This window comes from Dermacentor andersoni, chromosome 4 (assembly GCF_023375885.2).
Source record: "Dermacentor andersoni chromosome 4, qqDerAnde1_hic_scaffold, whole genome shotgun sequence".
In the NCBI taxonomy this organism is placed as follows: domain Eukaryota; kingdom Metazoa; phylum Arthropoda; class Arachnida; order Ixodida; family Ixodidae; genus Dermacentor; species Dermacentor andersoni.
Genome location: NC_092817.1, coordinates 58,829,047 through 58,854,149, shown reverse-complemented (window position 1 = coordinate 58,854,149; position 25,103 = coordinate 58,829,047). Strand labels below are relative to the sequence as shown.

The 25,103-nt window shown below is 40.3% G+C and overlaps 1 protein-coding gene across 7 annotated transcripts in view; it reads right to left on the bottom strand.

Annotated features, from left to right (window-relative positions):
- The window catches only part of LOC126536155 (palmitoyltransferase ZDHHC15B-like), a 30,703-nt gene that overhangs the window by 5,311 nt on the left and 289 nt on the right, over nt 1-25,103 (bottom strand). The window contains exons 2-13 of one of the 7 annotated variants that reach the window (XM_055073831.2): nt 24,690-24,716; nt 24,477-24,571; nt 24,254-24,374; nt 20,986-21,055; nt 19,621-19,774; nt 17,634-17,763; nt 16,353-16,479; nt 13,693-13,773; nt 9,128-9,178; nt 7,083-7,195; nt 6,062-6,092; nt 1,533-1,629 (exon numbers count right to left, since the gene is read on the bottom strand). In XM_055073831.2, coding sequence (XP_054929806.1) covers nt 1,617-1,629; nt 6,062-6,092; nt 7,083-7,195; nt 9,128-9,178; nt 13,693-13,773; nt 16,353-16,479; nt 17,634-17,763; nt 19,621-19,774; nt 20,986-21,055; nt 24,254-24,374; nt 24,477-24,571; nt 24,690-24,716 — 1,013 coding nt within the window. In that variant the 3' untranslated portion in view covers nt 1,533-1,616. Of the gene's footprint in view, nt 1-1,526; nt 1,630-6,061; nt 6,093-7,082; nt 7,196-7,393; nt 7,439-9,127; nt 9,179-13,692; nt 13,774-16,352; nt 16,480-17,633; nt 17,764-19,620; nt 19,775-20,985; nt 21,056-24,253; nt 24,375-24,476; nt 24,572-24,689; nt 24,717-25,103 lie in introns of those variants that run through there. The other 6 variants (XR_007600612.3, XM_050183026.3, XM_050183025.3 and 3 more) reach the window with 6 other exon arrangements.

The following is a 25,103-nucleotide window of genomic DNA, read 5'->3' as shown; positions in this document are numbered from 1 at the left end:
TTGTTTCAAGTGCCACCACACATGTTAAGAACCTTCCCATTTTTGTCACACAGAAGAAAGAACGGGCAAGGTATGTGGATGAGTGCATTAATGGAAGGGTGTGCGAATATCGTACCTGTGCGATTGCTAGATACTACTTGCCGTTTCATTCAAGCAGGCACAAAAGTTAGTGCTTTTGAGGATGTACATCTATATGTACAAGCTATTGCAAAAAAAAGTAAAGCCAGTTGTCTGTAGCCAGCAACGGCTGAGCAGCCCTTAATTTCTTGGGATAGGCTGTGCTACTTATGTGTGCAGCATGTCTGCCAACAGCTTTCCAAATTCCATCGAAGGATGCATAACCAGCAAAGGTCTTTGCCCCAATGGTGCCAGAGCGAGATAAGAAACATCAGCCCTTCTGCTCAGCGCACAAGCTGGCCGATTGCTGTTTGGCACAATATCACCACGCATATTCAGCAGAGGGCACAGCAGTAAGCCTACTTGCATTTTGCCTCCTTTTGCACATAGCTCCCCTATGCTGGCTACCGCTACTAACACATTTTAAATGCAGAAAAGTGGAGACAGGTATTCTACCTGATGCACATTGTTGCATTTTAGTTGAGCTAACATTTATGAATGGCCACCTTCAGAATTTCCACTTAGATGTGCGTCATTTTTTTACGAGAGCTATTTCCACTACTTTGACAGTGCCTAAGCAGCTACTAACATGCTGATTTTTAATTGAATATTGGTGTGGTGTTCACTGCTTTTTCATTTACGATGCCATGCAACTCATAAACTTGTCATGGCAAGCTAAGAAGAAAATGACCTCATAAGGCATCTTTTTCTGGGAAGGCACATACACACAAAGCTTAAATCTACTCGTATATCAAAATCATAGGTCTATAATACTGCGAGACACACAGATGTACATTCAAGAACCAAAGCACTATTAAATGAGCTCCTCTATTGCTGTGTACCACTGACAATGCCACAGAGAGCCAAATTTAGTTCAACTGAACAGAAGATTTAAGAAATTGTGTAAGTTTTGGTGAAGGCCTCATTATGAAATGTAAACGTCTGCGAGGGGCACTCAGGTTGAACAGATTGATGAAAAGTAATGTGTACACATCATTAAGATGATAGTTTTAAGTGTTGGATCAAAAAAAGAAAGAAAATACTTTCACAAAGGACACATCATTAGAGCCACTTTTGGTGAAAAAGAACTTCCAGTGAGGCTTCTTGATGTCAGTCTTGCCAGGCAACTCTGCAGTGCACGCTATGCTTTGAATTAAATTATGGAATAATGTGATGGAACATTTTTAGATGGCTGAGTGGAAGTTGCTTGATTATAAATAGAATATACACTAACCAAAATTATATAGTGTACACTAACCCAAATCAGCATTATCTTAGCTACAAGCACATGTGCACAAAAGTGGGTCAGTGGTGCAAAGCAGAAGTGAACTGAGAAAGAGGAGGAGCCAGTTAGTACTGCACATGCAACACAAAAGAGAGAGAGAATGAAAAGAGCGTGAGAGACGTACATCACGAGGAGCAGTGTTACCGCACGCAAAGGTACACACACAGAGTTGGTAGCAGCTCATTCAAGCAGTGCTGTGACCTCTGCATTCATGCTATTCCCAGAGGCTACAAGAGACAGGGACAGTGCCAGTCAGAGCCACCATCACTGCTCAGTCATGTGAGCAACAGCAATTGATCAACTTCCACCACTGTGAAACATCTCCAAACCAGCGCTATCATAATGAACTGCAACAAGTGAACAGCACATGTTGACTGAGGATCTGTACCATTTAATTCTATACTGTATCAGGAAGGCTGTGTGAAGACAAAGCTGTACTGTAGTCTAAAAAAGTCGCCAAAAGTTTTTAAAAATGCTGTACTGCGCTGCTGCTAGGTGCCTTCAGCACAGTCTGCTTGAGCTTCATTAGACACACAACAAATGTTTAAGCAATAAAAGCCATGCTACACACAGTACAGCAGATGTCGAAATTTCAATTCAACAAGGTTCTTCAATAAAAAAGTAGACAAAGGTGATAGACACAGCTCCTGCAACAAGACTTGTCATTTCTTTTTAAAAAGAATACAGGAGTGCTACTAGTACTACAGCATATCTTCAATAGTAGGTAACCTGAACTGCTTTTCTTGTGAACCAAACAGGCAGAAAGTATCACAAGTTTGTTGCATCATATAGAATCACTTATATATACATGCAGGGAAGCTTGAGTGTGCAGGTTTTACTAGCACAACCTTTTAGCACTGCCTTGACAGACAGATTTTTGCTATTGTGCCACTATATGGCCGCCTATTGCTAGCATGCAAAAGGCAACCATGTAGAGCCGCAGATAGCTGGAGAAAATGTAGCTCCATGTAAACAAACGTCCGACAGCAAAACAATTTAATTCACATAGATGGTACCTAGCACTACTTCGCGTGTACCTTCTTATGTACCTGTGAACCAATATGTTAGCTTTGATTAACTGAAGCTATGATGATTCAGATGCTCCAATGTAGAAGTTTCATAGCATGAAACAATTAGGCTTTGTTTTATGCTACGCAGCTGTTCAACAGTGAAAAGGCACAGCCTTATCTTTAGGTATCTCAAGTAATATTAATCGAGCAAGGTTTCTACTCTGGCTTTTTAAAGTGAAGAAGATGCTATGTGCTCATCACCCAGTAGATAAAGTCGAGCCTTAATATAACAAACACAGATAATGAATTATCGGATACTGTAAACTTCCATTAGTTTGACTCTGATTATTTCAATTTTGCGATTATTTCGATCCCGAACAAAGGTCCTGGCAGGCGCCCGTACACTTATATGGAACAAACTTTCGTTATTTTGATCCTGAAACTGGCCTTAGCCAGAACTTGGTTGGTCATCGCACACGCCCAACCCCAAAGGTGACTCCAATAGTGGCAACATCTGTATTGGTGGCGCTTAGGGTACAGTGAATGTATTGAACATACATCATCACCCATCAAAAACAGTATGTCACAATGAATTAGTACAGTAGTTACGCAATTCCAACATTCACCTTTTTTGTTTTGTCACGAAAATTCATCCAAAAATTGCTTGCACGATGCAATTTTACACTAAGCCAAAATTGCACTCGCAGCATTCTGAACAGCCTAGCCAGACCTAGCTTAGCCAGTGTCGTCACCATCGCCATCACAAGATGGCAACCATGTATGGTGACAAAACGAGTTCCTGCATTGCATGACGACAAAGACACGCCGCTTTTCATCTGATTACAGAAGTACATTCAAACAATAAGTTATTTTACATGTTAAGCTAGTCGCAAGAAGCCGCGTCATGTTCTCATGTCGTTCCACAGAATTCCATCGCAGGACAAACTAGTGAAGTGGTTAGTTTAGGCACTGGACATCATTCCGTTCACGACTGTTGTCGAATCATTTCGTAAATGCAGAATACCAAATGTGTTATGGACCGTAAGCAGGGCAACATGTTGTGATTCTACATAGACAGAGATATAGTGCTGCTTGAGAGGGCTAACAATGGACATTAAGTAAATAAATTTTCTCTCTGTGAAAGTAAAATTCACTGGTGTCATCTTCTTAATGCCAGAATCAGAAGCACACTAAAAGGTCAGGTGCACAATCCCTTTATATGTTGTTCAGGAAATCTGACATCTTCTTTACAGTGTTTTTCTACTTTGAACCCATAAACAGAGGGCGCATGTTCATTTTTGGACATATTTTAGAATATGGATATATGCTAACAAATAAATTGACACTGAGTTTTGGTGTCTTTTTCTGCCTCATAATGAAGTCAGCCCACTGGATAATTCAACCAATTACATAAGTCCCATCAAGGCCAAATTAACGAAATTCGTCTGCTTAATGAAGTAAATCTAAAATTCAAAATTTATTTCCTTACCGATATTGTGTGTATGCGTATACAGTCAAAACTCGTTATCACGAAATTAGATCAGGTGCAAAAACACTTTTGTTGTATCTTATATTCATTATAAGCATGCATTCACATATCGGCAATTATAAAAAAATCGTGATTAGGTTTATGTGAAAGAAATGCAAGCAGGTTGCCTCCAACGGGCTAGCAAAGGGTTTCCTGTGGATTTTGATGGTCCGTCAACATCTTGCCATGGCGATACGAAGCACAAAAAACAATAAATTACATACATGCACTTTGCACTGCTGGGAATGCGCAAATGTGCGATCAGTGTTATCACACGGGATCAACACAATGCCTTGCCGACTGCATTCATCCAAGCCGAGCCACCAGCCAAAACGTGCACGCTGCTTCCAGGCTTTCTGGACCCGGAGGGGACCACATGTGGATCTGTGCTCCGCTGACTCGACTACTACAGTTGTCAGTCTAGCCCATGCCATCCGATCTCACACTCAATTATTAATAAGGTCTACGAGTGCAACCATATTGGTTCCCTGCAACAACATGTCACCAGTCACTCGGCTGGCCTTACTGCTTAGTCCACTAGGCCTATCACTGCTCATTGCGAGCCGGCAACTAAAGTTGCTGTTTCATGGCAGTCGACATGGCAGCAATTTCATTCATAGCCGCCATGAATTCAGCATCATGTGCACGGTTTATGTCCAAAACACTGTGCAGCATCCCTAATTTAGGCTATTGCATTTAGATAAGTGGTGTGCAAATATCAAACATTTTCGAATACGAATCGAATATGAAAGTTAGCTTCAAATATTGAATTGAATATAGGATAACGATATGCACATGCATTTATTGGCAAGTTGCATTAACTAACTTGCCATGCTGGAACATTGTAATTGCATGGTCAATGTTAAAAAGAACTATAGTAGTAAGCCATTATACTGAAACATTGTATATTTGGTTCATGATAACGTGGAAAATTTAGTAACTCCCACTAGCTGTCTGCACCAGCCTGTGCCTTATTATACTGCATCAAATGTACGTGAATTCGGAGGCATCTGACCCTGTGCCAGTCGTCACTCATTGCACTTGCTGTAAAGCAATAAGCTCAAAAAAAAAAAAAGAACGAAAAACGCGCACCCTCGCTGTCCGCCAACCCGTGCCCCTTGCTATTGAGAGACTGACTTTCCCGCAAAGTTTCACGTTTAGTGACTAAGTGTGCTTTACAGGCAAAATTTCACTAGCAGCATGAAATTATCGCAAAATCTCCCCAATATTCTTAGATTAGATAGAAACAAATGCAAAGAACCGTGTTTGTCCCTACGCAGCCAGCAATATATTCAACTTAATTGAAATATTCGTATCCAACCAAGTATTCAAACATTTTCGAATATCTATTTTTCGAATCGAATATGAATATTAAAAATATGATATTCGATAATATTCAAACTTTTCAAATATTCGCAGGGCCCTACTTTATATACATTGGGGCTAGGGACACGTGGCAGTGCAACTGGTAAGTCCTAATAATAATGTATGCCCAAGAAATCTGGCATTTGAAAAATTGGTCAGTGAACATATTTAACATTTGCTACCAGAATTACTATCAAAAGTGCTATCACATATATGTTGAGGCACAAGCGAACAAAAATTTCCTTCGCTATGACCAATACCATGTCAGATTGCACATTTTCGATTTCATTACAGCAGGAAAATACGCCACTGAAGAAAGCGTGACCAACCAAATTTTATATTTGCTTCATTAACTCCGTGATCGTTATATTGAGGTTCGACTGTAACGAACATCAAAATGAAGGTATGTTCTTGTGTCTGATGAGAATTCATTATAAGGGGGTTCGACTAAGTAAGCTATACAATATTAATGCTACAAATAACTGAGGGTCTCGGTGATGCTATTATCACACAAATAGCTCACTCGCATAGCAACACTTTGTCCAAGCACAGCTTTGAAATGTTTGTAAAAACAGCACCTCGGCTCCCTCTAGCACTGAATATCGTAAGCGTAGGCAAACAGATCATACTAAATATCGTGGCAATGTGTAATACAAGTACACATCGTAATGCACATCCCTCTACAGCTGTAATTCAAGTATTCCTTGTGTTTCTGGGCACAAGTGAGCCCAATATAAAGTTAGATTCTTCACTCACACTTTTGGTTGTGTTTGATTCCTCACCGTCACTAAAATGAGACAGTGTACAGGCATATATTAACTACAGTATAATCTTTGTAACCAGAAATATAAAGATGATCGATTTCTGTCTTTACCTTAAATTGAGGCTTTTCGTTTACCAGAACTAAAATTTTTCCACCTCCGAGTAAATGAGACTGATGATGAAACAGGGCAAATTCCAAGTCAACAGTGTTTTCCTTTTACTTTAGCACCTCCTTTGAACTAGGCAATTTACAATTTTTCCACTGCATTTACCATGGAGTGCAAATAATGTATACGTGCGTACGTCATTCCTTTTGTGCTCAATCACTCCACACTTCTTGCAACTGTCTCGCTCCATCTTTTTCATATTTCCGTGGTTTCAATTAATCTACAGGTCTAAACTGACACACTCAATTTCGTTAATTTAACTTCTACAGGACTGCAAGATAAGCTTAAATTATCTAAAATAGAAGTAAGGCAAAAAGTGTGGGAAGCCTTTGGTACATTTTAACATGGTCAAGTTAAAGCATATAATTAAAAATAATTGATCTCATGTCCAAGTAATGAAAGTCAATTGTATGATGCCTGAATTTAGTGCCTGCTAACGATGCAATGAAAGCAAACACAAAAAAACAATGGTGTGCCGTACAAGTCGTAAGAGAAATTGCAATGAGACAAAGGCTTCGCATTTAGTTATGGTTCCTGCACAGGTTAGCATTTCACTCTGCATTATTGGAACTGCTCTTGCTAATTTGTAACTTGCCATTCGCACTTTTCTCGAAACCCATTCCTCTCTACTTAAACACATATTTTTCTTCTTTTGTGCTGCACAGCTTGCGCACGCACTGCTTCGTATTTAAATTGTGCCTTTGTGACCCAAACTCCTCTTACGACGCAGAGATACTTCAGGATACATGAAACAAACAATTAACCTTAACTGCAACAGTTGCATCACTAAAGTTGCTATGCACAAGCAAATAAATAGGTAAAGCGAGTGAAGGTACCAGGATACTAACCATCGGAATGGCCCGCTTCTTCATCAGTTTCAGCCCATCTCTGCCTTTGGTTCAAGAGCCCATCTGTGTCCTCATCCACAATCTTTTGTGGGAAGGTGACGCCGTCTCCCAAGCTTTGATGTACGAGAGAAAAAAAGCAATAAAAGCACTGCCAAGTACTGTCGTTAAGTACACAAAAAAAGCAAGATCGAACCAAATCAGAAGCACCAGAAATGGCAGTACTGACTGGCTTGAAATTCTAGGTGCACTCTGTGACAATATGTCCAAGTCTGGCTATATGACAAATTTTGTACAATAACTCAGCTACATACCCACTTGTTTTCAAAACACCAGTGGAGGTTCCTCTTGATGATGAGCTAAGTGGTAAATAAGAGTTTACATTTTCTAGATACAAAGATGACAATCACTGTGCTGACCTAGCAAATGCTTTTGAGAACTGAATAACAAGCCCAGAAAAGGGATGAGAAAGGAGTGCACACAGTGCACTGCTCATCCAAATGCCAAATCAAAATATACTTTACCAACAAGTCCAAATCATAATATATTTTTAAGTTCTTTCTAAAGTTACAAAAGCTCAAATTTTTCAGCAGGTTACCAAGGCCCTACCAACGCCCTCCAGAGCTGCCAGTATTAATGTAAACATTAGGCTGCTAGTTCCATGATTGCCACATCAGTGAATTTCATGTAGTGGCATGTGAAATACTCATTATAAAAACAGCATTGAGCAAAATTAACTGCGCTAAAGAGAGAAATTTCTGCCAAAAAAAAAACATGTTAGACATGTTAAAACATTTCCAGTATGCAACATACTTAAACTGTGAGACTATAAGCTCAAAGTGTCAATCAAAAGGAACCAAAGAGCTGTATTCAGCAAATAGAATATCTGCATGAAACTCATTCAAATTTATTGAGTCGAATCACTCCTACATTGAATAAGCAGAGTTACTACACAAACACTCCACAATGATTTCTACTGCTTGAATAGCCACAGCTGTCTGAAATTACAGCTCATAAAAACTGGCGGCTTTAAGTTCACAGTCTGTATCCTGCAGTATAACTCTCTATGGCTTCCAACACAGTCCTGCAGAAATGTGCCACTGATAACTGCTCAGCCTACTTCAAAAATTTTAAATAAAACATCACGTCTTCCAATCACAGCAAAACTATAAAAGCAATATCAGTATAAAAAAGAAAATGTGTTTAACTTTGGCCAACACATCATTAGGATTTTGCTAATCCAACAAACACACACGGCACTGTTGCAAAATCTATAGCCTTGTGAAATTCTGCACATTTAAACGCCACTGAAGAAATAAGGAAATGTAATAAGAAATTAAACTGATGAGCAAAGCCCTCCAACTGCAGTAAAGCAACATCCTCTAAGGAGTGCAGTCATGTCCCAACACTACATATATAAATTACATGTAAACCTCTACTTATGAAGATGTACAGCACTACCAACTAGTTTGTTTCACTTGCGCATCACTGCAAGTGCAGCTTCCTTCCCCACATTGAACATTCAGAGGGACCCTGAAGCACACTTGAAATTATGCTGTTCCACACAAATGTGTTGCAGAACACTTGCTAATGTGGGAACAGATGCCAGGCCTTCCGACAGCGCGCAGCTAGAAGCACGTGAGCTGGAAATGTTTTCTTTTTAACATTCCCAAAACAAACGCTTCACACTCACAGTAAAACAAATCATTTTGCAATGTCTTCAAGTCTTTGAACGTCCCAAGTAGTAGTGTATTACAACTTCACCAGGCTGCTGAGCTTTGTGGTGCCTTGCATCATATTGCTCTTGAATGTACAACACTTGGCTCACGGGATTCTACCTGGCTGATAGACTACACCCAAGTAAACACAACTTTCGAGAAGGTGCTTCAGGGACCTTCCAAATTCACTCCAAGCAACATCACATCAGGCAGGCAGACACGCATGCTGGAAGGCAGAGAATGCAATGCCCGCACACAAACCACACACATGAGCATGCATGTCCCTATATAGCGATAGCAATAGCACAGCCAACAACTTATGCTACCAACCATTCATCCAACAGGAGAGTCTTGCTTTCCCTTGTGGATCGAGTTTTTCGCCTGACAGAAGAGGAAGCAGGTGGCATGCAGGCAAGAAAAGCACTTCTCAAAGCCATGCACAGTCTGTCCAAAAGCACCCAGTAGAGCATACAACTAACGCTTACTTACGGTCACTAATTAATGGCTAATATTTTCATGTATAATCACTGCCTACGTATGGCAGCCATGATCAGAACAGCTGACAACAATCACGGTGAATGACTAACAGTGGAAGTAGATGAATGACAAATTAAACAAAACAAAAGTGACAGACACACAGCAGCTGAGGGTGTCGCATTCTTGTTTAACTTTTCCCTCTCATCCTTTCGTGCTGCTAGTCATTCCCACCACAATCCAAATTCAATTAACTCACACACGAGCCATAACTGACCCCAGTGTATGCTCTCTGATTATGCTTTATGTGAGGTCAATGCGCGTCCCCGATTACACTTCAAGTGAAGTTCATAACAGATAAACCTCCATTACTTTGCCTCCTATAGCCACTATGCACAGCTGTTCACAAATGCTTTCGAAACAGAGAAGCCACAAGAAAAATTACATGCTCATTTGCACTGTTGGCACAAGTGAGTTTGGAGTTTTCCAAGGTGCGACAGTACTATGGGGACAATGTGACATCTGATTGTATTGGGAATCTCTTGTTCATTTAAAGAGTACGTTTATGACTGTTTGAGCATGCCATACTACCATCTTCCATACACAAGTTGCCACAACTGCATGACTGCAATTCAAAGCACAATTAATCACAAGCTCAGGAAAATATCTACAGCCAGAGGCCAAGCTTTATAGCCAAGCTTTATAGCCAAGCTGTTTCACACCTTGCTTTTTATATTAGGTATAATATTACTCTGTGTGTATCTGTCACACATTACTGACAGCTTATGTGCTAATGCAACTACAGCCAAACCTCGATATATAGTGAGCTTCAATATAACGAAATTCTCGATATAATGAAGTATTTAACTTTTCGTAACCTCTTGTCCATACGACACCATGTATTTAGAATCTCAATATAACCAGGTGTGTTTGTATGCGATTTCAATATAATGAAATTTCACTTCCACTGCAAAGGAATGCCGAGACAATAAATGGAAATTTCTGTGGATGCAGATGGTCAAATAATTGAATTACAAGCGGCTGCTTGCAAACGCATCTCTAAAATCGCGCACAGGGCGACAAGAGCGACCCTGGAAGTGGAGATGCATCATGTTCCTTATAAAGTCCAAGTGCGATAAGATCCTATTGCGGCCCGCGCTCTTTGTGCTTCAGGTGTGAGTGAAAGCCTGCGAGGGTGAGACAAGAAAGATGGTGGCTTCACAAGTGCTGCCTTTTCGTGCGAGCAAGGAGAAAGAGGGGGAGGGGAGCTCGCTCAATGCGATCAAGCACGGGCAACAGGAGGCAAGTTGGCACTTCGCGATTCCTGGCGCGTGTCTCCGCCGTGGCTGCGCATGGCTGTAAGCGCGGCTGATCACAGATGCAGCCGCGCACCTTGCTTTAGAAGTAATCTGGCGCCTGTGTGGCATCATGTTAGCTGTCTTCCCCCACGTTTAGTATTGGAGGTTGCGTAATCTTGAGTTTCTGTGACCCGTAGAAGCGAGAGACAGACGAGACAGACGAAGCATTTGCTCCCCACTGCCGGCGCTTTTCACGATAGTGTCGTCCCAGTGCAGGTGACGCTATCAGCCGCGGGGGTGGAGTGCACGCGAAAGTGTGGCTGGCTTCACTTAACTCGCACCGCTGATGTGAAGATATCATCGACGTGGCATGAAACAGTATCATTCGTCGCTGACTCCCAAATTCATCAAAATGAATTGTTTTCTCACTCAAATTAGCTTCTTCAGATTGCCCAACAATTCAGAAAGTTCCGTGGCCCCTTTCCGTGTAAAAAAAATTGATCGGTGACTGTACTCATTTGCATAAAAGGTTGAATTTGAATACAACGAAGTTTCAATTTAACGAAGAAAATTGGCGATTTTACCTACTTTGTTATATCGAAGTTTAACTGTATATATTTAACATACTGTATAAATGCGTATATGTTTGGACAAACTGAGCCACTTGCACATACATAAATCACTTAATGGGTTACTCACACAACCAGTGCAATGGGACAATCTGGAAGGCTGTGATGATAAGTAGTAAAAATTCACTTTACTCATGGCTTCTGTGTGCAAAACGTTTTATGAGCAGCTAGCTTTACAAAGCTCAAAATCTCACCCCAACTGGGGCAGTGCTGCCATAACCTATCTTTCAATCAACAGCATCCTCAAGAAGTAAATATACTTTGTGCTTGTGGCCTCGCATATGGCTTGATTGCATCTAAGATGCTTTTGAAAAAATTGAAGGTACTGTTGAACAAAACTTATCCAAAACTTTATAAGAGGAGCCGCACTTAAAGATTTTATGAGTACACTAAAGAATTTACTGCCTAACTACAAAGTGCATCATCAAACCAACATATCTGACAAAAGACCCTGCCTGCGTACTTCAAGTATTGTCAGATATTTGTGGATGAGTGCATTTTCTAAATGAAGTCTAAGCAAATTTGTGTACCTTAACACCAAAGTTTCAATGCAGCAAAGTTAGAGTGTCATACTATGTTCAAGAATTCTAGATTCCGTTTCTAACCAGCAGGCGCCTGCAACACAGCAAAGCTAGATAAGACTAAATGCAGACAATACACAAAGCAGAGCATGCTTGCCAAAGCAAAACTTGGCAGAACTACAATAAATTCCATAACAACTGCTTGCATAGCCACGGCAAATTTTGCACGTAAGCGATAAGGTCACGACCATTCCATAAAAAATGCATCGTCAGCTGCCATAGATACGTAAGCACAGGCAAAAAAGGAAGAATGGTGTACATGCTTCCAATCTCTCAATATTGCATGTGTCAACCATCAAGCTAGTCAGCACAATACTTGTGAGCAAAGCAGCAAAATCAAATCAACAAGTACTAGCACTTGCACACCAAGAAAAGACTAGTGCAAGTATTTGATTTGGCTAGTCAAGCCAAGTTGACTTTGGCTTTTTGTCTGTGCCGCCTACATCATGTATGGATGTGAAATAAATTTGATTTAATTGTCATTGTAGGCCAAGCCATACTGCTGAAACAAACATGCCTTAGTTACCATTATTTGAAAGTACCAGCTGCAATACTGTGGCATTACGAAGGCTGTATTCACCTCTTCCCATTAATTCATTGGCAGAGGTGATAGAAGGCAATAAATGTACAAATTAAGCAAAGGCTGCATCCATTTCAGCCAAACACTTACTGATGCTAATGGTGGCCAGGGCTCTTTGTGTACATCCCAACTCTAAACTATTTGGCCACTTTTATCTGTGATAACATGCGGATTTTACTTGACAGTAGATGCTTGCATGATATTGCAATAAAATTGGAATGGTGGGCTATGCAAGATGACTTGCAAGGCAGGTACAGTTCAGCTTCTCAGCACACAATTATTTTAGGCAAGCAGGAGAAAAATAGCTATGCTGAATGTGGTGCAACATCAAGCATGAAGCAAGCAAGGCTTAATAAGGGACAAAGTGCTTTTGAGATGTTCTAGCAAAATCGAATTTTATTAATGGAGGATCAAGCCGAGTGTTTCGCAGAGTCAAAACAGAATCGCTTGCTAAAAATAAAGGAGCTGGGAGGAATAAAATGATTTCCCTGCTTAACTGCGTGGAGTTCTACATATTGAGACCTGTGCTAACTTTCTGACAAACTGTTATTAATGCTGTGACAGGAGAACAACATAAGCTAGCCTTATTCTACAAGGCTGCATTATTCAAGGCTGCAAGCTCAACAAATGACTGAAAATCTTGTACAGTCATGTGGAAATAGGCATATCCATGTCACCCACCAGTGCGATCAGCACATAACTACTATCAAATTTACAATGACCATTTAGTTTATCTTTTCAACATAGATTGCAAAATTCAAGGTTATACTGTCACAATGCACACTATAGCAGGACACAACATAGCTGAATTGTGGTCAAAAGACAGGTGTTGTAAACCACCAATGGGATAACAGGTGAACAGCTCATGACAATGATAATGCTTTTAAAATAAGTTTTCACTGTCATATCAGGTTTTCTGGCATTAACATTGTTGTATTTACACACAAGATGACAAACTGTGAGAGACTTAATGAATACCACTCCTATAACTTAGGGGAGAAAAAATAATAAGCAGATATAAACGTGTATGCCAACCGTTTAGGAAACATAACCACTTGTTTACAAATTCCAACTTTCACCCACTTCAGCCAGTGTGAACATTCATGGAGTTGTTCCCAGCTTGTTTCTCCTCAACTAAAATGTACAGCTAAAATGTACATATGAACTTGTCAAAAAAAAAGAAAGCATGGTGGTTGCTTGCTACTATGCTCACGTACCAAGCCTCGTGCTACAGCAAAATCTACCAGGCATTGCTACAAGTCCGTCCCCCTATACAGAGGTTGGCGGAACACAAGGCAAGACTACGTCAGGCAACGAGAAACATGTGGCTAACCTTGCCTGCTCCGTGCTCCCCATGGAGTTGTACGAACTGGCCAGTTGGGTGCGTGTTGGATAAGTCACCCCATCACCCAGGCTGTCATGCACAGAGAAGAGATTGCAACAAGGGGCAAATGTATCCTTGCAGTGAAACGACGACCTGGTCGTACAAGACTACTCCCACCCAGACTCTCACTCCTCGGAAGCACAGTGCAGCTGCAGATGGGCAGACAGTGTAGTTTCATGCAGACACTTTTCTGGGCTAGCACAGCTGAAGCCAAAGACAGTGCATAAGTATCCCTATTCATGAAGTTCAACCAATACCTGCCTATTTTTGGCAATGGCACACTGAATACTACAGAATTTTAACACTGTAGAAATAGAAGTGACTGAAAATAACATTGCTAACATATTAATAATAAAACTTCCATGTACATATTAAGTAGTCTGCACCAGCATAACTTAGCTGAATACAAGTGACCTTTGTATTCAGTTATGTACCCAGTTTGTGCATGTGTGCGTTGGACATTTAGTACACATATACAAGAATGCTGCCTCTTCATATTAGCTGGTTACTGTCTGCTCATTGCTTTTTTTAAACGTTTTTTCTATAGTTATCGGTGGAGCTCAGAAAGAACTCATTGTAACACAGCGCTTCACACAAAAGGTTTTTGCAGCTGATATTGAACAATATTAATATGCATGTTTCTGTGTTATTGAAGACAGTCCGAAGCCATGACTACATGTTTATCAAAGCTAGTGCCTGGCACACAATATTAATTGAACTCACAAAGGGGGAACTTGAATAGAATAAGGAAGAGGACAGATGTGTACAAAACGAGCAAGACAAGCACAAAGCCCTGCCACAATGCCTGAAGCATGGACACATTAGCACAGTCAACATCACATTCCCATTTGATTTTCCTTGATATCACAAATACTACATGCTGCTGTTCCTGCAGGACTGTGTTTATTGCCAGTACCTTCTAGCTAGATAACAACGCATTATAAACATTGACTGCTTTGTAACTCTCATCACCTTGTGAGTAAATAACACATCTAAACTAAACAAAATATGAAGCCATTTAAAAGTGTAGTCATGCACCTACTCATTAAGATTAGAAACGTGAGTGTTTTGCCAAACTCCAAATCCCCTACCACACACACCTGAGATGGGCAACCACGATAGTCAAAATACTTACCGTATTTCCTCGCATAGTGATCGCACTTTTTTGTCAAAAAAAAAAAAAAAAAATGACGCAAACTCAGGGGTGCGATCATTACGCGGGTTAAATTTCCCATGAAAAGAAACATTTTCTTTTTTCATTCCGCATTAGCTGCGGGATGACAAGCAGGCGGCTGCCGCTGTCAGTAGGACACCAAAAAAAGAATGGCGGCTGGCAGAGCAAGCCGAACGTGCCGAACGCGATTATTTTTCTTCTCGTGTGTACATTACGCGCATTGAAACAGTTTCTTCAATATCAGTAATGAATAATGACGTTAATATCGGCAATTTTGCAACAATAACATAGCCATGTCCACTTTGAGGGGACAGAAACAGATGGGTGCGCTTAGCTGCCAGTGACATAGGAACACATGGCGGGCATGCTGCAGAAACTGCAGCATTTGTCTACACTACTATCCTAATACGGCAGCTTTCTGCTAAGGGTGGACGAATATCTTGGCTGTGTTACAAGCGTCGGCGTATGAATGGGGTACACTTCTGACGTATCAGTGTAAACGTGGCTGCTATCGTTGCCGCTCACGATTTGTTGCGTGCCCACGAGTGCAGACGAGAAGAATCAAAAGGCGCCCTTTATGTTGTTGTTGACCAAAACCATTATGAAGCCTACAAATAATAAAGCCGAGGCAAGTTTGGTTCTAGCTTTTTTTTTTTTCAAGGAAAAGCGGAAAGTGATGAAAGGAATGAAATGGGGCATCTGCTTAAGAATGTTGGGTGCGTGAAGACCGCTTGGTATGTCTTCAAGAGTCGTTTGCGTAGCATTCGACAGATGATAAGCACGATTATTCTTAGCTAGACTTGGCACACGACATATCGCTGCGACAAGTTCAGGGTGCGACCATTACACGGCAAAGAAAAAAATAGAATTTTGACGACAAAATTCAGGGGTGCGATCATTATGCGAGTAAATATGGTAACCTATAAACATAGAAAGCTAAAAAAAGGGACGTCTGGAATGCATCATAGTGGTTTCTACTGGTACCACAGTACCTCAAATCGCTACAAGTGGTTATTGGCTTAGTAATGAAAATTACCTTGAACACTGCTAACAGAAACCAAGAAGCAGCAGCTTTTTTTCCATTACATACAAGCAACTGATGTTCAATTCTCAAAAGTCTTTAGCACTTAGCCATGAGCTATTGTTGCTCTATATGTGTTCATGACAGCCACATTTCAGTCACTTCATATCCACATGAACATCCCAGGTTGAAACACTAATCTCAAGAACTTCCAACAATGCGACTTTTCAGAAAAACAGGCATTACCCTTTAAACAAAGAGATGTGCAAGTGCATGCAAGAAGGAACATCTTCTGCTATATACTGAGAATTTAACTTGAATTGTTTCTTCAGTGTGTTTTGCAACTGTAAGCGTGCTACCATGCCTCAAGTTTTCTTAAAAACAACGGGGGTGGGGTACAGAGCAGAAAAGCACCTTGTGAAAACTGGTAGAATCCAGAGACGGCGGTTGTCACCGAATACCTCGGCCACATTGGCCTGGTGGCCAAGGCTGAAGCCATGCTTGTCCGGGCCAGTGCGAAATATTGGTGGGCGGAATGCCTCTGCAATTAAATGAAAGCAAAAATGCATACTGTGGCTTGGCAAGAAGAGTGCAATTACGAGAAATTAACGGATTGCTGGGTTTCACTTCACCTCCCCCCCCCTTTTTTTTTTTTTCATTTTTGTCAGAAGTGCCCACAAGCACTGCCACAGTACGACTGTGAAAATTTACTCTATCATTTCAATGAGTTCACCCAACATAGAAACTTGTCAGGTCATTTTTATCCAACGGGAAAATTACTGCAGCTGCCATCGCCTTCCATCGTTCTCACGCGCTTCATCCTTTCCTTCCTTAAAACAGAATAAAAAGCTGTTTTCTTCTCTTTCACAGTCTTGGACGCTTTAGCACTTCATCAGCGCTTAGACAGTAGCATGTATTTGCACCGTTATGTGACAAGAGCTTGATGCCCAGATGCCAACAACCGGCGTAATGCACTGTCACTTCCCCGTGGCTGCAGTCGGGCTGCCGCCGTGCTAGTTTGCCCATTGTATGCTTGACCGCAGCAAAATAGCAGTTGCGCAAGCATCCCATCACATAGTGTTTTTCATATTTCGCGGGTTTTTGTTCTTTCTCTGCAAAAACAATTAGGCAAACTTTAGCACGAAAAAGTGCTTGAATATGAGGCTATTAGAGGCACTTTACAACTTTATAATTCACTTGTTACACAATCAAGCAATAATTTAAAATTTTACTAAATAAAAACAGTTAATGGATATTTAGTGATCAAAAATATACTGGTTGTAAGTACACACGACTACCGCTAATATGCAGTTAGTACGATTTTTCTAGAAGTCGTTTTTTTTTAATATCTTCTTCAAAGTTAACTGGGACACCCAGTATATATATATACACATGCGTGCTTATGCAAAACTGTCAAATGGTACACTCTTTCATAGTGATCTACACTCTTTCTAGCCATCAGTGCTATTTTAAAATAACGCAAGACCATGACAAAAACCTTTGCACATGCTTCCAATGAAGAAACGCTTCAACTACCTCACTGCAAAGTGCCGTGGTAACCTAAACGGTAAGCGAACGTGACACACACTTTGGGTACTGCGTTATAAAGAAAAAAAAACAATCCACAAGCACACAAAAAAAAGCATCGATCAAACCGTTTGGTGACTTTCATGTGAGCAAGAAAGGCCAACACACCGAGCGTAGAGCGGTTCACCATGACGAGGAAGCAGTGATAGCCAAACAGCGAGACCAAGCTGATGGCAAACATGAAAGCAACGAAGAACAAGAACAAAATGTGGAAACGTCCCCATCCTTCAAGGTCATTCTGAAAGAGATGCAGAAGGTGCCTTTGGAGACGACATTTAGAAAAAGTTTAGGCTAAAAAATATTACATGCCATACAGGTTCCTCAATCTGGTCTTTTGAACAGCATGTTACAGAGTATGATTGGATTTGTAACTGAAACCTGAAAAACAGGGCTTACAGTAATATGCCTTGCATCAAAATCTTGCACTGGTATTCTGACTGAGAGTTAGATACAATAACAAGTGATGGGCTTGAGGGCTGATGAGGATATTTTCTGAGCAATCTACATGAATGGCATCTTGGCTTTTTTCCCCGATACTAGTAGACACTTCAGTAAGAAAAAAGAAAGCAGGCATAAGCATACAAAATTGATAACATCAAAAGCAAGACAACTGAATTTAGGTTCAAGTATGATTTCTAAGCACATCTCAAAAGGTATCGCACTGTATATTACTTGTTCACATATTTCAATCTTTGCAACAATGCAAGACAAACACACATGAAATAAGTCCCAAGTGAGCCATACTAAAAAAGAAAAAGAATACATTTTTTTTTAATAGCACAGTCTGACTCACTAGCACACAGCAGAAAATATGGCTCCGCAGCCAAGTGAAACAAGTACATCTCAAATGGTATTAAGCAAACTAAGACACATACACAGATTAAGTAATTTGCACCCTCTCGTCTAATAGCTACGTTTCACCAACTAGGCCAACAGGAAGCGCCCGGCAGCCATTACACTCTTGGCTTACAGCCCCTTAGCAAAATACACAAGACCTTGTGCAAGCTCCTGCAGGACAATGTATTACTCTTCCCTGCCAGATAGATAAGAAGGGCCACCTGATACTTTTTGCTCCAAAACAGCAAACTACCTTTAAAGCATATATTTAGGAGAGCATGTGAACTACCTCTTTAACTGTATCTTGTGAAAGACCCTACAAAGGAAGACAATCCCTATAGTCATGCATCTTGTGTGCATGCATATGTATTGTTATTTGCTGTTGCTTCGATTTTTTGAAGTAACTCCCTGCTGAATAATGCCTGAATCAGAGGTCAACATTATTAAAATGAATAAAGGTTATCATATTTCTGATATTGAAGATTCTACAAGATAAAACACGGCACCAAATCACTTTTCCACATAAAGCAGCTCTGCAGGAGAAACCCTCTCATTTTATCAAACAAACTGTTGTGAAATGTGTTGCAGTGCAAACAGCTTTCTCTGTATTATTCCAAGGCCCTCTCCGGTTTTGACCACTTAGTTATGCAGGACACTAACCCCCGTATTCAGAAATGCAATTTAACTCGAAACCCATGCTTGACTTGATTTAGATGACGCCTGGTGTTAAAGTGCACAAAGATGCTCACTGCGTTTCCTTCGGCACGTTCATGATAGGCGTCACTTAGATCAAGTCAAGCATGGGCTTCAACTTAAGTTGCATTTCTGAATACGGGGGTAAATGACAAAGGACAGGATGTTCAAATACAACTGTCCTGGTACCAGTTCTATCAGTCTAAAAACGGAACACTCCACTCCACCCCTCTTTTTTTCACTATTTTTTATCAGGCTTTTCATATAAATTTACTGAGTTCATACTAGTAGCACAATACCAAAATTGTTGTGGGCAGTTCAGCCATTTCCAATTAAGCAAAAAAATAATAATAATAAGGAAAGATAGACAAAAGGCAAAAAGGCAAGAACATAGAAGTAGCTGAAGTTTAAGTGACAGCTAATCAACAATGTCAAGCAAGTGGATAATGACTTCTTACCTGACTAGTAAGTAAATAACAGCAGTCAAAGATAACGTACATAGTGTACAAAATAAATAATAAATATAGGTGTTTACCAGCAATTCAAGAGTGGCAAGATAACTTACCGTCCAGAACTTGATGAAGAACTGCAGTGTTGTAGCAGCCACGTAAAGGCAGTAGATTAAGGAGTAGGCCAAGAAGAGGATGAAGTACTTGTAATTTGTGAAAGACACACAGTTGTTCACCCAAGGGCAATGATGGTCCATTTTCAGTATGCACCTGACAAGGAAGTGGCACCAGTCTTAAATGACTTGGACACATGACAATCTTGTTAATACGAGAATGATGTAGGCTCATCAATAGACCTATAATAACCATAAGAATGCGCAAAACAACAATTTGACAAAGAGGGACACGATAAGCTTACCAAGTGCTATTTACCCAGGTTTCTGAGTAAATGCTACACAAATGCTGCTATGCCGCACAATTCAAGGCGAGATTTTATGTATGTTGGCGAAGAAAAATATCTCCCCTCCTCTTCACCCTTAACCAGCACTTTTAAATGAACACTTTGCATTTGTTATTATAGATCAAACCACTACACACATTCATTACTGACAACAAATGACATGTTTCATACCAGAATCTAATCAGAATGATTTTGCAGCTTTTTGTCCAGTACCTGCTGTACATACCTGGTTGGCAAATGTTTTAGGATAAGCAGTTGTGGTTAACTTATGAACAGTTTATAGACCATGGGATGCAAAATGCCACTTACAAAACCGATTTTAGCATGGCAGGTTCTCAGTTGTTTGTAGAGGAAACCAAGTGCAATTTTTGTTAGGTGAAGGGCTTTTCAGATTTAAACTAGATACATTAATTAAACGAGACCCAGAGCACTTTGACAATGATATACAGAGCTAAAGACTTGGTTTATAGAATTGTATTAATGGATAAGTATGAAGTGCAACAGCCATAGAAGGACACTTCCTTTTTTAAGTGGCTAACACATTCACTCCACATCTCAAAGGTGCAATCTGTGTTTCCCTGTGACACTTCATATTCTGAGTGTCACACAATATGAAGGCAAGAACAAGAATATGACAAAAATATGAAGGCTTGTATTCTTATTGCCTGAGTGCGTATTCCAGGATACGCACTCAGGCAATAAGAAAACTGGATTTCTTTCGAAGCCCTCAGATTCAACAAAGGTTTAAAGCCAGATGTACATTAAATTACTAAGCAGAAAGAGAGGCAAAAAACTGACTGCAGTACCTACACTGACAATAGGATGTCAGTGCAAACTCAGCATATGAAAAATCTTGTGCAGGCTGCTAAACAATATTGCTTCTTCACTTGATACTATAGTACAACATAGTCAAGTATGAGATCAGGGTCCCACTAAAGGAGGCCAACATTAGAGCCCGTGCAAACAGCATAGTTGCTGTTTTAGCAAGAAAAGCAAGTTCCTGCTCTAGCCAGAAACTCACCTCCCACAAACTGAACAGTGGTGTGCTCTGTCAGGCTTGATGAGGTGGCACTTTTCACAATATCTCACCACTACAATTAAAGAGAAAAAAAAAAGAAGACACTTGATAACAGTTCCTGAAAAGGAGGACACATCATTCTCTGAAACAGTTCATATGTGCCAGTAAAGCTACTCGTGAATGCAAATACAAAAAGAAAACAGAAAACTATGACAATATGCTTATCCAGCCCTGCATGGTAGACAATTTTTTTTTTATTGCGCTAGCAATTATATGAACACTCCAGTCACATTTCTGCCGTCAACGTCACCGTGATGTTCCATATAAAGTCCAAGGGAGACAACATGGTCGCCATGCGCGGTATGCTGTATGTGCGATTGAAAGCATGCGAGGGTGAGCGGACAATGGCGGCTCAATCTTGCACGCACAAGGGAAGAAAGCGGGAAGGAAGCATGCCGTCTTTCCTCGTACACAAGGCACTGGGGGAGGGGAGGGAGGGGGCATTCTACTCCTGCGGTGGCTGTGGATGGTACAGCCACAGAGGCACATCTTGAAAGCAATCTGCAGTGGCGATAGAGTGCGTCGAGTGCTGATAGCAATATACTCGCTGTTGCAGCCGCACTTTCTTACTCCAGCGATTTGACAGCAAATGTGCGCGATCATCAAGTGAGATGTATTCATGTTTGCTTGTGTGTGACACCACACTTGTTAGTTTAATTAGTAAACAAATGTTTAAAAGTTTATACGGCTAATAAAACTACTATCCTTACTTCATACAGCTGTCTACTAATTCGCTATCGCAATTGGTGCTTAGCTTTTCAGGAGAAACTGTGACTTCTTTACCATGCTGTTAGTAATTTGAAAGCAGTTTCCCTGAATGATGGCACAAATTAAAACTGGCTGCCATGCTAGACAGTGGGATAAATTGTTTGGCATATACATCAAGTTGGCAAGCATATGCAGAAAAGCACTTAGGGCAACATTTGATACCCGTTGGCTTTATCACTTATCTGCAGCCTTGCTGCGGAAGTCCCCAGACATGTTACTTGCTCAGTATAGCAGAGTATGTTATGAACTTTTTGCATTTACTTTGATAACTTGAGGATGCATACTTGCAAACAATCTTTCTTCAGGAGAGTTATACAAAATGGGCCTTGCACTAAACAGAACAGATGTAGGTGCCACACCACAGAAAGTTGTTGGTTTGGAATGCCTTCAATAATTTGGTTCCTAACAGGCAAAGGCAGGAACTGCAAATGTGTGCTTATTTTGACTGCACTTTGTAAGAGTTGAACAAAGGTGCATTAGAACCCATTTAATTAAATCACAGCAAATCACTTCTTACACCTTGGGGGGAAAAACACGAAAAGTAAAATCAAATGAATATCACTTGTAGTGATAAAAAACAGTACTTTGGGAAATATTCTAAGATAAATACTTTTCACTGCTCCTAAGATATACAGTAAACTTCCACTCATCACTTTATAAAGCCAGTGCTACTTATTCAGTACCGAGCACTAACCACTCTCCTCTCCACAGCACTAATGTGTGACTTAGAGGGGAAATAGGTAACCTGAAAGCAGCTGATGGGTTCAAGGTATGATGCTAAAGACTATACGGCTCAGGTGGCTAACCTTATGCATACGAGCATAAGGTATGCATAAGCATAAGCTTTCTTGCTCTATTGTTTGAGCACTCTATATAGGGAGTAATGCTCTGTACAGCCACTAACAGCTTGAAGTGACACTACAAAGACTACTTTAATTCATTCAGTGCCCAAATGTTAATTATACAGGGTAATCTTCCCTTTTGTAGATGTTGTGCCAGGACATCCATTCCAGTAAACCAGTGTGATGTCATGGTTTTCAAAGAATCTCATATTATTTGGGCTGCTTTATGAGAAATATGCTCAAAATATGTTAGATTGAATCTTGCATTCATGAGGGTGCAATGCAGTCCTACTTTACTAAGGAACAATTAACTAGACTTCGTTAGACGCTGTTAATATCTATTACGTCACAGCAAGCTGCTGTAGAAATCTTAGAACATTGTTGCTACTTGTTTGTTTTTACCTTCATGCTCACTAAACATCCCCTCATGACAATAGTGGCCATGTTATGTTGCAGAAGCACAATTAACAAATACAGGTGAACTTTATAATCCTGTTTAGTGCCCCTTTAAGCCATTACAGTACCATTACCTTCTCATGTTAACGAGATGTGTTCAATAAAAGCTCAATATATTTCCCGATGTTTGTTTACAGTTATTAACGCTTTTCTTTTTCCTCTGCGTAACAAGTAATGATGAACTATCAAAGCTATTAAGCAGGCTGCTACAACAAGTTCTACCGGTGTTGCGCGCTCACTTTGGAATGTGATCAAGAACGATCCGGATTGAATTTCTCGACCATGAATCACTGCCTTCCATAGCTTGGGCAAAGGAGCTAATCATAACCGATAAATTCAATTCCAATCTAGCTCAACAGCAATCAAAAGCGCACTGTTTGTCTCTTGTATTACTCAGGCTATAGAGTGAGTACACAAGGAAACAAACATGTTGATTGGTCATCCCAATGTTGTTACAGAATAAATAAATAAGTGCACCTAAATAAATTCATTTAGATAAAATCTTAGACCAATGCAATATTACAGCAAGATGTAAAGGTCTCTGAATAGTGAGAAAAGCAGTTTCCCTTTCTTGTTGAGCTCTTTCCAAATAATTCATGTAACAAGAACAGTTTTAAAAAATCTGTAGAAAAGGTGTACAGGGTGGATATGGGATCAAGAACCCAACCTCTGCAAGTGAGCTTTTAAACTCAACTATACTTGACTGTTAACACCTTCAATGTTGAATAATTGATCTCAATCATAATGTACATAATAAGTGAAGCACCACTCAAGCTGTGACCAAAGGCAGAATTCAATTTAGAATAAGATTATTGCTATTCTAGCTCTTGCTATTTGGGTGCTACCAAGGCCACTGGTAAGCCGTGCCTCAATAAGTTTTGGTTAACTTATTAGGGAGTTCTAGAAATAGTGTACACAAGCGACTTCGTGTACCCAAAAACCCAAACTTTTTTGTATGCATTTTGCATTCATTGCTTTCTTTTGTATGCTTGGCTGATGCATTCCTGAACTTTAGGCCCCCTATTTCTAGAACTCCCTGTCAATGGCCACAAGTCTCAGAAAAAGTTGATGAGAGTAATGTTTGCTATTGTACTGGATCATGGCATGGAGGTCTTTAACATCGTATACATGGCTGAATAACTCACTCCCATTCATGGTCCTACATGAGACAGGAAGGTTCTTGGCAAGCCTTTCCAGCATTTGCCTTTGATTATCTTCACTGAGTTCCTTTTCCAGGCGCTCAGCATCCGCTGGCAACAGGTAGAACTGGATGAAAACATACAACACTCTCAATGTTAACTTGCGTTAAAGCAACTTATTGCTTAATGTAGCTTCTGACGCTGTTTCCACAAGTAAACACATTCTTACTTGCTTTGGAATGGTACCTGGCTCTGTGAATATGGTCTGCCAGTACGACCAGGCGAACATTGCGAAACAGGCATGAAAGCCAATCAGGTAAAATACTGCAAATGGGAAGAATCACGTAAACAATTTTTCACAGCTGTAAAAATGCAAGGTACATTTCTGTGGTAAATTTAAATGTGAAAAGCAGTATGGTGATACAAAATATGAAGTACTTACTTTTTTGGATTATGTTCTCAATGGTAACTGCAATAAAAAATAACAAGCAGGGCATATAACTACGCACCACAATATTAATTTTTTTTTTTCGGATTTTAGGGAAGGGACAGAACGCCCATATCGGATGCTATAATGTGCGTAACGTGATTCAACACATATTAGACTTCCTTGGTATGCAAGTTAGGAAACGCAAGCAATTGCAAATAGAGCGGAAATGCTGAAATCATTCGATTCTAGAGTCGATCGCTACGAACACACCGCGACGGCGAAAGCAAACAGACGCCTTATCAGCAAAAGAAAAGTGTGCCAAGCTGTCCACCGCACAGTTGTGCACGATCAACTCATAAGCTGTGTTCTTCTGATTGATCCAAGCACAAGAAATAAAGCAACAGCTATAACACTGGCGTTACCAAG